Source organism: Octodon degus, unplaced genomic scaffold, assembly GCF_000260255.1.
Source record: "Octodon degus isolate 3935 unplaced genomic scaffold, OctDeg1.0 scaffold00053, whole genome shotgun sequence".
Lineage (NCBI taxonomy): Eukaryota > Metazoa > Chordata > Mammalia > Rodentia > Octodontidae > Octodon > Octodon degus.
In genome coordinates, this window is record NW_004524629.1 from 6,032,043 (window position 1) to 6,044,120 (window position 12,078).

Genomic DNA, 12,078 nt, shown 5'->3' on the forward strand with positions numbered 1-12,078 from the left:
CTAAGTCACATAAAATGAACAAAATGACTTTTACGTAAGTATCAAAAGTCTGAGCAGGGTGTGGTAACATGCACCTATAATCCCAGCACTTGAAAGACCAAGGCAGGAGGATCTCTGCAAGGTCAAAGCCAGCCTCAACTATACAAGTCCAGCCCAGCTACATGAGTTCAAGGCCAGACTGAACTGCATAATGAGACACTGTCTCAAAAAAAAAAAAAAGTTTGGATAGGGACTAAATATTACAAAAAAAATACATTTACCTTTATGGATATGATAATGTTTTTCACTCTTGAATTAGCCGGATAATCATAATGAAATAATCAGTTGTCCATAAGTATAAGGGTTTATTCTGTACTTCTGTTGATCTACATTGTCTATCTCTATGCTTTTTAAAGTTTAATTTTAAAATGCAAAGTAAGTATGTATGCACAAAAGTAGTATATTCTTTAGGATTTACTTTAAAATATTTCATTGAAGAACACACTATGATAAATGTAGCAACTGTAGCAAATATTTAATATTATTTCCAAGTGAAGAGTACATTGAATTATATGAGTTCTTTATATTTCACTTGAGCTTAAAACTTTTTATTAAAAAAATTTCAGTCCACTGACTGTCAGTATTATCCTCAAATATTTAAGTACTATATGGTAGATCTAACAGGATTAGGACTTTGGGATCCACAAAGGTAATTTAAGTTATAGCTGCTGTGTTTTAGAAGCATTAATAGTATCTGCCCAAGGAGACTGGGTCCATCTATCTAAAGATAAATGACATGCATTAGGTGGCAGACATTCAATGCTTTATTAAATATTAAGTTCAGAGGAAATAACAGCAGAGCAATTTTAAACAGCAGGACTTCAAACCTAATACAAAGCTCTAATGACCAAATAGAGATAGACAATATAGATCAACAGAAGTACAGAATAAACCCTTATACTTATGGACAACTGATTATTTCAATATGATTATCCGGCTAATTCAAGAGTGAAAGAAAAATCTTTTCAGTGATCCTTGGACAACTGGATATCCACTGGGGGAAAAAAAAATAAAGTTAGACCCCCTTCCTCACATCACATACTAAACATAGTAAGGGCTACAACTTTAAAACTCTTGGGAGAAAATTTAGAACTTTTGTGAACAGTAGGTGATATTTTATGATACTAAAAATACAATTGGTCAAAGGAAACACAGATAAATTAGATTTCATGAAAAAAGAAAACTACCATGCTTGCAGGGTATCACGGAAAACAGTGAAAAAAGGCTGGCTGGAAGGGTGCATGCCTGTAATCCCAGCCCTTGAGGCTGAAGCAAGAAGGTAGTAGCAAGTTTGAGCCTTGTCTAAGCAAGTCACTGAGCAAGACTATATCAAAAATAAAAAATAAAAAGGCCTGAGGATGTAGTTCAATTCCCAATAGCACCAAAAAAAAAAGAAAGAAAGAAAGAAAAAAGACAACTAAGACATTTGTAAATCGTATATCTCATTTGAAACTTGCATCCAGCATATAAAGATTACTACTACAATTCAACAATAAAAACATAAATGAGCCAATTTTAAATAATATAAGATATAAATAAACATTTCTCCAAAGATAATACTACAAATGGTCAACAAGCACATGAAAAGGTCTTTAGCACCTTTTCAACATCATTTCTTAGTAAGAAACTGCAAATAAAAACCACAATGAAATAGCACTTGATATCCAGTGGGAGAACTAAAAAGAACAATAATCCTGATGTGGAGAAACTAGAAACTCATACATGCTGCTGGAATGTAAATGATGTGGCCACTTTAGAAAAGTGTGGCAGTCACCCAGAAAGTTAAAATTGGGAGATGTTATACGACCCAGGAATTCTGCTCCTGGTACATATACAAGACAAGTGACAGCATATGGTCACACAAACACTGTACATGAATGTTCACAGCAGCAATATTCGCAATAATCCAAACATGGAAACCATTCAAATATTCATCAACTAACCAATCAACAAAATATGATATTCACACAAAGGAATATCATCCAGCAACAATAAGGGAGTTCCAGTATAAGCTGTAATACAGATGAATCTTGAAAACATTACGCTAAGAAAAGGATTCTAGACACAAAGGGACACTAATGGATTCCATGCATAAGCAAAATCCAGGATAAGCAAATCCAGAGACAGGAAGTAGCCTACGTCCCTGCCACAGACTGGAAGGAAGCTGCGATAGGGAGCAACATAATGGGCACAGGTTTCTTTCTGGGGTAATGAAAACATTCTCAAATTAGATAGCAATGATGGTTTCACAGCTCTGAATATACTAAATACCATTTAAGTGCACATCTTAACAGAGGAAATTTTATGATATGTGAATTACATATAAATAGAGCAGGTTTGTATTCTATTGTACAGAAGGGTATGGTACATTTCAAAAAAATCTAAAAGAAAGGCTTTTGAATTTTCTACAATAAATAAGTGTTTAAAGAAATTTGTTTATCCTAATTTGAACTTCATACAACCCAAACATGTAACAAAATATCACATGGTACCCCATAAATAACTACTATGTAAACTTAAATTATTATTTTTAAATGAAAAAAAAGTACAGTAGAAACTTTTTTTCCCCCATAATTTTATTGGAAACTTTTTAAAAAGTAGGAGTTAAGCTAGAATAAAAAAGCAAAGTAAGACTTGGGCAGTAAAGAAGGTAGGAAAAAACTGTGAATTGTGACTCAGATGTAGAAATATGCATGGTGTGATCAAGGCGTAAATTACTACACCGATACTTTTGCAAAACAAAGTCACAGCAAATAATACCTGAGGTATTTGTAGAGGAGAAAAGAGAGATGTGTTCAAGACAATTCTCTATTAGAGAAGACCTGCATGGTAACCCAAATCTCTTGACTGAAATTCCTATACTAACAGATCTACCTAGGTAAAATCAGGAAGTCCAGAAAACATGCTTTTTGATTTTATATACACAAAAACAAAAGAAAACACAACTGAGGAATTCCCAGGAATGATTATGGTATCTATTCTGAAAATCTAACATCAAATACCAAATAACAGTTGACTTTCAATATCAAACTTACCAGATCCTCAGGAGTTGCCCGATGAACCGTGAGATCATTCACAGTATCCTGAAAGAAAAGATGGCCTTTATTTAAGAAAAAAAGTTTCTTATAGAATATGAGTGTTCACTGGATTACAAAGCTAAAAATGGGTTTAAAATCTTGAGGCCAAAAACTTGTTCTTTCCAGGGAACAGTATTCTCCATATAAATAATATCACAGACTACTGTTAGGTGTCTTACAGAAAACAAACAATTATATTAAAACAAGGAATAAAAAAGGATGGCATATATTCTAAATGAGTACACTTAACTAAAGTTGTAGTGTTCAAACTGTATTCCATGGAATTCCAGGATTCTTAGAAAATTCTCAGTAAAGTACAATCACTAAAGAAAGGTTCATTTTATAACCACAAACATCAGTGGCATAGAACCTATTACAATCTGAGATTAATCACTTACCAGTTCAATTATTTAAATAGAGGATAACCAAAAATGGCATGTTTTTGTTAATTTTTATAATAAAACAGAAAATATAAAAACAATTTTATCAAATTTATTTGATACAAAAATCAGTTGCGCTGGTGAGATAGCTCAGGGAACTAAGTGCCTGCTTAAGCAAACACAGGGACCTGGGTTCAATCCCTGGTACCAAATGTCGTACTGGACTCACCACAGGGTGCCCTGAGTCCCCAAGACCAGGAGTGGTGGTGCACAACTGCAATCCTAGTGCTGGGGAGGCTGAAAACAGGAGGATCACTACTCTGAGCTTCATAGTGAGACCCTGTACCAAATACATAAAATTTAAAAAATAAAAAAGAGAATCAGTTGGTTGAAATGATACCCGCCCAAGTGAAATGACACTCAGGGTAGCCAGTATGTAAACAAACATGCTGTTCAAGTGACTCCCAGGGTAAACCGTTAAGCAGCTAAGTGTAGGCTCCACTTAATTTCATAACATGTGAAAATAGTCACTTGTGCAACAAGGTACTAACCAGCATGGCAAGGCCAGCATACTATACAACTCCAGGAGGTACCAGGGGTGTTCTAGTCCATCCACATAGTACCCTTGGACTTGTGTGGTATCCAGAATGCACAGCACTAACCAATAACCCTGCAACTTGGCACTTTCCAAAATCAACTCTGCTACTTAACTACACAGATTTACAAAAACAGGAAATAAAACAAGTCAGAGTTTTACTTGTAAGTGATAAAAAATACAAAGAGTCACAACAGTTTCTGACAAATTCAAGACTAAACTTTTTGGCCATGATTACACTTAAGCCAAAGCTTTTCTACATGAAAACATCTTTACATGACTTAGAAAGGCACAAAATACAACTACAAGCACATGAGAATTGTTTGCAGTAATCCTAATAAAATTCTAGCATATAAAAAAGGGATATGCTTGGAATGAGTTTCCATGGAAAAAATATAATGCCACCATTACTTTTTTTTTGTACTTTTAGGGAAGGGCCTACAGGGTGTTCAGGGTCTCACTACTAGACTGGACTTGTAGTGATCTGCCTGTTTCACCTGTTTCCAGCCTCCCAAGAGCTGGGAGTACAGGCACTCACCACCACGCCCAGTCTCAATTGCTGTCTCAGTGCGCCCTGGGAGCAGGAGCTGGTCGGCATGGCACGCCTGGGGATGGAACCCCAGGCCCCTGCACCTGCTTGCAGGCGCTTTAATCCGCTGAGCTATTTGGCCAGCCCTTTCCCCATCATTACTTCTAGGACTTTAAGCTATTTTCTTCTCAAATTGCCCTTAAATCTAACATACCAATCATTTTAGAAAGTGTCTCACAGTTGTTACCAAAACAGTATGAGTCAATTAGACTTCTCCTCAACCATTAATTATTCAAGCCAAATAACTATTTTCCAAGTTCAATCTACCTTCAAAAGACAGATTTTTTTTTTCTCCAGTTCTGGAGATAATAAGTAAATGAAGATGATTTTTTATATAATTTCAAATGATAGGTTTCAATTTAATTGTGAGCAACAGCTAAATATTGAAATAAATGCTGAACTTTCCAAGCTAACCACTATGAAAGGGACAATACCACATTACCATAAATACTGCCAATCAGACAGCAATAAAATAATATAAACCAGGAAGTCCCCTTGTCCCACTTCCAGAAGTTGTCAGTTTACTCAAGATAGCTGGCAAAGGTGGTGACCTGACCACTACTGTGAAAGTTCTAAGCCCAGAACAATTCTGAAGATCTAAGCTAGTCCCTGACTACTCATTCTTCACAACATAAAGTAAAGGCACCCAAGTCTCACATCCAAACCAAACATTCAGGATGCAAAAGATAACTCTCCGAGTAAGGAGAGGTGATACGCAAGTTAGAAGCCAGGCTTCACATTTCCAGATATCTGAAACCTGCTCTATATTTTAAGAGAATCTTGTACTGAAATTTACCAGTCTCTAGAGAGGTAACCAACAAATAATCAAAAGGTAAGAGAAGAAAGATCACCTACTTTTTCAGTCAAAAGTGCCACCCCCAAAATTTTGCCATCACTGGTTGCTAAGGACAAATCGAAACAGGTACCAAAAATTCTTCATAGACTTCAGCAACAGGCTAATTAGTGTTGCCTTAAAGCAATGAGATTTCAATCAAAGCAGAGGTGAAAGGACTTTTTTAAAAGACACACTCTCCACCCAATTAAGATTTTAATTTTTTTTCAAATGAGCCAGAAGCTATAACCTAGAGAGGCATATTCTAAAGCACTCCCCAAAGAAGTCTCTTTTCCCAAATAACAAGGATATAACATGCTCAGACACCCGTTCCACTTTACTACTTGATTAATGGTACTTTGCGCCCCTTTCAGAACACCATCCTGTGTAAGTAGGGCTGCACTGTGTTCTTCAGAGTAAAGTTACACAATTTGCCACCCCACCATGCGTACTTACATCCCAGTCTTGCTTCACAACAGCTTTCTTCTTTTTCACTTTCAGTGCCTTTTTCCCACCTCCTCGGGGACAGTAACGGTTCACTCTGACCAATGACATCTATGAGTAATAAAAAAAATTGTATTTTTATTTTTATTTATTTTGTGTGCGTGTGTGTGTGTGTGTGTGGCCAGCTCAGCCCACCAGGGGGTGGGGCTGGCTGGCACGTGGTGCTAGGGGATTGAACCGTGGTCCCTGTGCTTTGCTTAGCTTAGCTTGTTCTAAGTAGGTGCTTTAGACCACTAAGCCATCTCACCAGCCCCACAAAAAAGTTTTAAATACAAGAAAAAGTAATAATTGTGCATTACCAGCAAGGGGGGAAGCACACCTAGTAAAAACAAAGTAACTTAAAATATCAAAAGAAAACTTTAAGCATCATGAAAGGAACAGGCTACTGAAATACTTGATTCTTTTGTTTTACAACTAACAGGAAATTGATATGGACACATGCAGCAAAGTTTCAAGTGGATAACTTAACTTTATTTGCTTAATAAAGAGCTAAAAATTGAAAATTAGCAGAGAAGTAGGATGGAAGTCATGGAGTATGTCATCAGTCACACAGATTCAATTAGTAGAGTAAATGCCAGTTACATGCTAACAATCAAATAAAAGAGAAAGGGGGGTCAAAGAGAACTAGCCTTGTTTTCTTTTTTGTTTGTTTTTTGTTTTTTAGCCTTGTTTTCTAAGAACGCTAACCCTCTAAATCACTCTCATCTACCTATTTGCTTACCTGCAAGGTAGCTAAACTGTACAGCATGAGGTATGATATCAGACCTCCAAATAACATTAAAAGGACGTAATTACTGATTTTCAATAAGAATTTATAAATAACCAAACTTAAGCTTGACACTCTTAAAATAACTATGGAAAGGACACTAGACCACATAATATAGAAAGTTAGAAAGAGACTTACAGAACCTGAACACCACAATTTTATGCTTGTAATTTTTTAAAAAACATATACAGGACCAGGAGACAGCTCAGTAGCATAAACACATGCCTGGCAAGTTCAAGGGCCTAAGTTCAATTTCCAGTACAAAATAAATAAATAAATAAATAAATGTACTGTAATAAAGATGCTTAAACAAAAATAGTTCTCAAGAATTTGCCCTGAGTCTCTATTATTTTCTACCTTCTCATCAGTCATATTCTTTTTGTCTTTTGTAGACAGGGTCTCACTATGTAGCCCAGGCTGGCCTCAAACTTGGCAGCAATCCTCCTGCCTCTGCCTCCAGAGTGCTGCGATAACAGGCATGCGTCCCCACACTCGGCGCTCACTCACTCTTCGAATATGGTATAGAGTTTACAGCACAGCAAAGGAGGTGAGTCACACACAAGCAGGAGTGTGGCTAATGGGCTTCGTTAGCAGTGCTGTGGATGGAACCCAGGACCTTATTTATTCTGGCTAAGTGCCTTAGTGCAATCTACACTTGGAGCCCAACAATTAAGTTTTATTTTTTTAATTGCACTTTTTATATTTTTTTTATTTTATTTTTTGGTGGAACTGGGGATTGAACTCAGACCCTTGAGCTTGCCAGGGAAGCACTTACTCCACTGAGCCGTCTCCCTGGCCCCAACAATTAAGTTTTATGACAGTGATGATGATAGTTGAAGCAGCGCTGATGACATTAGCTAAAACATTTTTAAGTTATGAGTGCCTTCTCTAAGCTAGATACTATTTTAGGCTCTTTGCACAATTATCTTCTTTAATCCACATAACTCCATGAAATATTACTTATTACTGATCTTAGAGGTGAAAAAACTAAAGGGCAAAGAAATAATGTGACATTCACACAGTAGGTAACAAACAGAAATACAAATACCACTTTATTTTATATTATTTTATGTATTTGGTATAGGGTCACTATGCAACTCAAACTCATAGTGATCCTCCTGTTTTCAGCCTCCCCAGTACTGGGATTACAGGCGTGCACCATCAGGCGTGCACCATCACGCACTGTTTCAGTGCCTGGTTTTAAAAAAAATATCGGAAATGTAGTTGTTCAAGGAAAGTAACTTACTTTAACCATTTAAACGTTTAACCATTTAGATCTCCAATTTCCTCTGCAGAAACAAAGAATGGCAAACTATCAGTTAATCTGTCTAAGAAATCATGCATCCTTTAGAGCTATAGTAAAAAGAATATTAAATGACAGGGAATACCTAACATTAAAACATCTGTTCACTCTTCTCTATCTCTATCAGGTATATTATTGAATTTTTTTGTATTAATATTAGTTTGTACTCTCTTTAAAAAATAAAATGAAATTTTAAAATTATGTGTGGAGCTGAGAGAACAGGGCAGTTGTTCAAGGGGAGGCTGCCCTAATAGGCTTCAACTGGCACAGGCAGAGCCTTGTAGATTAGGTGAGGGCCTACACAGCAACTTCATTCAAAGCCAAGGTTAATGTGCTCCAATAACACAATTTCCTTTAGGCCCTGGCTTTCTACGGTTGAGCAGCATCTGTACATGGATCAACAAGTCTATTTTCTTTCTAGTTGTAGTTTCTTTTAGATGCAAAGGACTGCCTTCTCATAGTTTTCACTCTGAGAAAGTTTGACTGCAGACACTCAGCAGTTAATCATTATAATCACTCCTTGCTTCCATCCCTAACTCTTCCCTTCCTTCTGTTGCAGTCACTTGATTGCCAGTACCAACCATCCTACCTTTCCATTTACTAAGTATTTCTGCTGAGGCTCTCATTACTTGTCTTAATCGATTTCCCTTTCGCTCATTCACTCACTCACCTCATCCACCTACTAATTTAACAAATATTTTTAAAGCACTTGCTAAGAACCAGGCACCAAGTTAGCATGAAAGTAAAACGGCCAATGGCCAGATAGAGTTTGAGTTTATCATAGTACTACAATTAAACAAATTACAATAAAAAAGCAACAATGCCATGTGCCATGGAAATACCTCATCCTATACCATGGAAGGGTCTCATTCCGATTCTCTCAAAAATGTTTACGCTGAAAGCTAAAGCATCAATAAAAGTCAGACGTGGGAAAGCAAGCATGTTCAAGGCAAGGGAAAAGCGCATGCAGTTTGAGTTCAGTTTGACGTGACGGGGTAACGGGCTAAGGAAGAGACTTAAAAAAATAAAAAATAAAAAAGGCAAAGGGGAGTGGTGATGGTCTTGTAAGCTGCAGCAAAGTGGATACGACTCTAGAGCCCCTCCGAGCTACTGAAGGACTTTGACCAGGGAGAATTATGATGGGAGTTCAGCAAACTGGCCCGGGCTAGTTTGAGAAACTAATGAAGAGAAACTGCATCCTTTCCATCACTTCTACCCAGACAGAGGGCTCAAAGAGTATAATCTCATACTTTCATGTCCTTCCTTAAAATATTTTCATGGCGCCCCACAGCAGCAGAGTCCAGCTCCATAGCTCGCCCCACCCCGACTGCCCGACCGAGCTTCCCAGTCTTCCCACCCAAACCGGGCTCTCGCCCTCGCACACAGGTCCCCCGACTGTGCTCTTGCGCGGGACGCCCTCTTCCGACTTTCACTCTCTTCTACCCGCTTTACTCCCACGGCTCCTCACAACCCTCCCCGGCGGCTCCTTCTTCGGAACGCCTTCCTGAGGTCCATCGATGAAGTGATGGACCGTATTCCAGCGTGCGCAGGACGGACTGTCCCTCTCCGCCCGGTGACCCCGCTGACGGGGAGAATCCGGCACCCCCAGCTTCTAGCCCCGTGCCAAGCGTCCGAGAGCCGACTGCCAAGCGCACGGAGGCGCTCCCGCAGAGGGACAGCGCGCTAGACCGAGGCCCTCAAACGCACGCGCGGAAAGCCCACGGAGCCGCCCGGAGGGTCCCGCGGGAAGGAACCCACCCCGGGCGCCGGGTCCTCGGGACACAGAGCGAGGCCAGCCCCGGCCGCCCCGCCCTGGAAGTAGCCCGAGTCGCCAAAGCTCTGTGAGCGTGGGGGCTGCAGACCTCTGCCGCGTAAGCCAACCTGCCTGGCCGACTTCTGGCTGCTGCCTCCACTCGGACTAAAACTTCTGGGTCAAGAACCGCGCAGCCCGCCACAAGTTAACTCGATCCACAACTTCCGGGCTGTTGCCGGGTTACTGGAGCCCCGCCCCCGCGACTGCGTATTTCCGGCGAGCTGAATGCGCAGGTGCCGTCCAATGACTGGCTAAGGCGCTGAGGCCGAGGACGTAGATGTTTCTCAATTTTAATTAAACTCTAATTTTCTGGCAAAGCATTGCGGAATAGGCATGCAGCATCAGCTATGCCTGGAGAGTTTCTAAATGAGAAGTGTTACTCTCGACCAGGCTTCACATATTTGGTTTCACCTTTATTTATTTATTTTAGAGTTTTTGTTACCATCTACCTGTGTGCCAGAGGCTATGCTAGCTAAGTAGTTCTGTGGTAACTAAAAAAAGCAAGCTCCTTGCTCCCAGGAATCTTACGGCATAGTAGCATAAAGTTATCAATGACAAAAAGGTAATACTTAAAGGGTGATGAGTGCTAGGAAAGAACTATACTAGGTTTGTTAAAGAATGTTGGAATTTCTCAGGAGAGCTGAGGGACAAGAATGAGTACCTTGCAAAGCAAAAGGCATTTCTGCGGAGGGAAACTTGTGCAAAGACATATGGCAAATGCTAAAAATGGAAAAACGTGAATGATATGTGGACAATGGAGTATTATTCAGCTATAAAAAAAAGAATAAATTTGAGACTTTTATCAGTAAAGGGATGCAACTAGAGACCATACTTTCTCTTAAGCAAAATAAATCAGATCTGCATGTGCAAACATCGCATTTTCTCTTTTGGGCTAAAACCTGAAAGAGAAGATAAAATCTGAAGGGTACAATAGAAACTGGGAAAAGAGGATGAATCTGATCAAAAGGAAGGAATTAGTGAGATGAGAAGGACAGGAGAGGAAGTGGGGAAAAGAGGTAGTTTGGACAATTGTACTGTGGATTTCTGCTGATCTATGGAAAGCAGCAGTTAATGCTTTTAATTTTGTCTTCTTTTTTCAATTCGTCTTCCTTTCTCTTTTTCTTGTAATTTTTTTCTTTCTTTCAATCTTGCATGTATATCTGGCAATATAAACAACTAATTTGATGACAATACTATGCAAAACAACAAACACTATAAAATTCATATTATTTTGTTTAGTGAAATTCTGTACCATTCAAAATTTTTTCCTGTTTTAATGCTACCTTGTACTTCTAGAACAATAAATAAAATTAAAAATTATGTGTGGAGTTGAGAGAACAGGGCAGTTGTTTAAGGGGAGGCTGCCCTAATAGGCTTCAACTGGCATAGGCAGAGCCTTGTAGATTAGGTGAGGACCTACACAATACTTCATTCAAGGCCAAGGTTAATGTGCTCCAATAGCACAATTTCCTTTAGGCCCTGGCTTTCTACTGTTTTTTTTTTTTTTTAATTTTATGTGTGTGTGTGTGTGTGTGTGTGTGTGTGTGATCAGCTCAGCCCACCAGGGGGCAGGGCTAGCTGGCATGTGGTGCTGGGGATTGAACCGCGGTCCCTGTGCTTTGCTAAGCTTGTTCTAAGTAGGTGCTTTAGACCACTGAGCCATCTCACCAGCCCCAAACATGTTGGAAACTTGCTTTTTTTTTTTTTTTTTTTTTTTTTTTTGCGGAACCGGGGATTGAACTCAGGCCCTTGCGCTTGCCAGGGAAGCCCTTATTCCACTGAGCCGTCTCCCCGGCCCCCTTTCTACTGTTAAGCAGCATCTGTACATGGATCAACAAGTGTATATTCTTTCTAGTTGTAGTTTTGTTTTTGTTTTTTTTAAGATGCAGAGGACTGCCTTCTCACAGTTATCACTCAGAGAAAGTTTATGCAGATACTCAGCAGTTAATCATTATAATCATCTCCTTGCTTACTTCCCTATTTCTTCCCATTTTCTTGTTGCAATCACTTGATGATTGCCTAACTCTCCTCTTAGTAAGTTCTTAAACTTTTAGAGCTGAACCTGGTAGAAGAAAAAACCCCACCTACACTGATGTTAAATTCAGGATCACAGTTATGTTTGTTTGTTTGAGACAGGGTTTTACTGCAATGTTCAGGCTGGCCTTGAATTCACTATGTAC

At 39.0% G+C, this 12,078-nt stretch overlaps 1 protein-coding gene across 3 annotated transcripts in view; it reads right to left on the reverse strand.

The window, feature by feature from the left end:
* The window catches only part of Spice1 (spindle and centriole associated protein 1), a 53,335-nt gene extending 43,275 nt beyond the window's left edge, over window positions 1–10,060 (reverse strand). For 2 of the 3 annotated variants that reach the window (XM_023717661.1, XM_023717659.1), the window contains exons 1-3: window positions 9,460–10,060; window positions 5,969–6,067; window positions 3,075–3,122 (exon numbers count right to left, since the gene is read on the reverse strand). In XM_023717661.1, coding sequence (XP_023573429.1) covers window positions 3,075–3,122; window positions 5,969–6,067 — 147 coding nt within the window. In that variant the 5' untranslated portion in view covers window positions 9,460–10,060. The remainder of the gene's footprint in view (window positions 1–3,074; window positions 3,123–5,968; window positions 6,068–9,459) is intronic. The other variant, XM_023717660.1, reaches the window with a different exon arrangement.
* Between the last annotated feature and the right edge of the window lie 2,018 nt (window positions 10,061–12,078).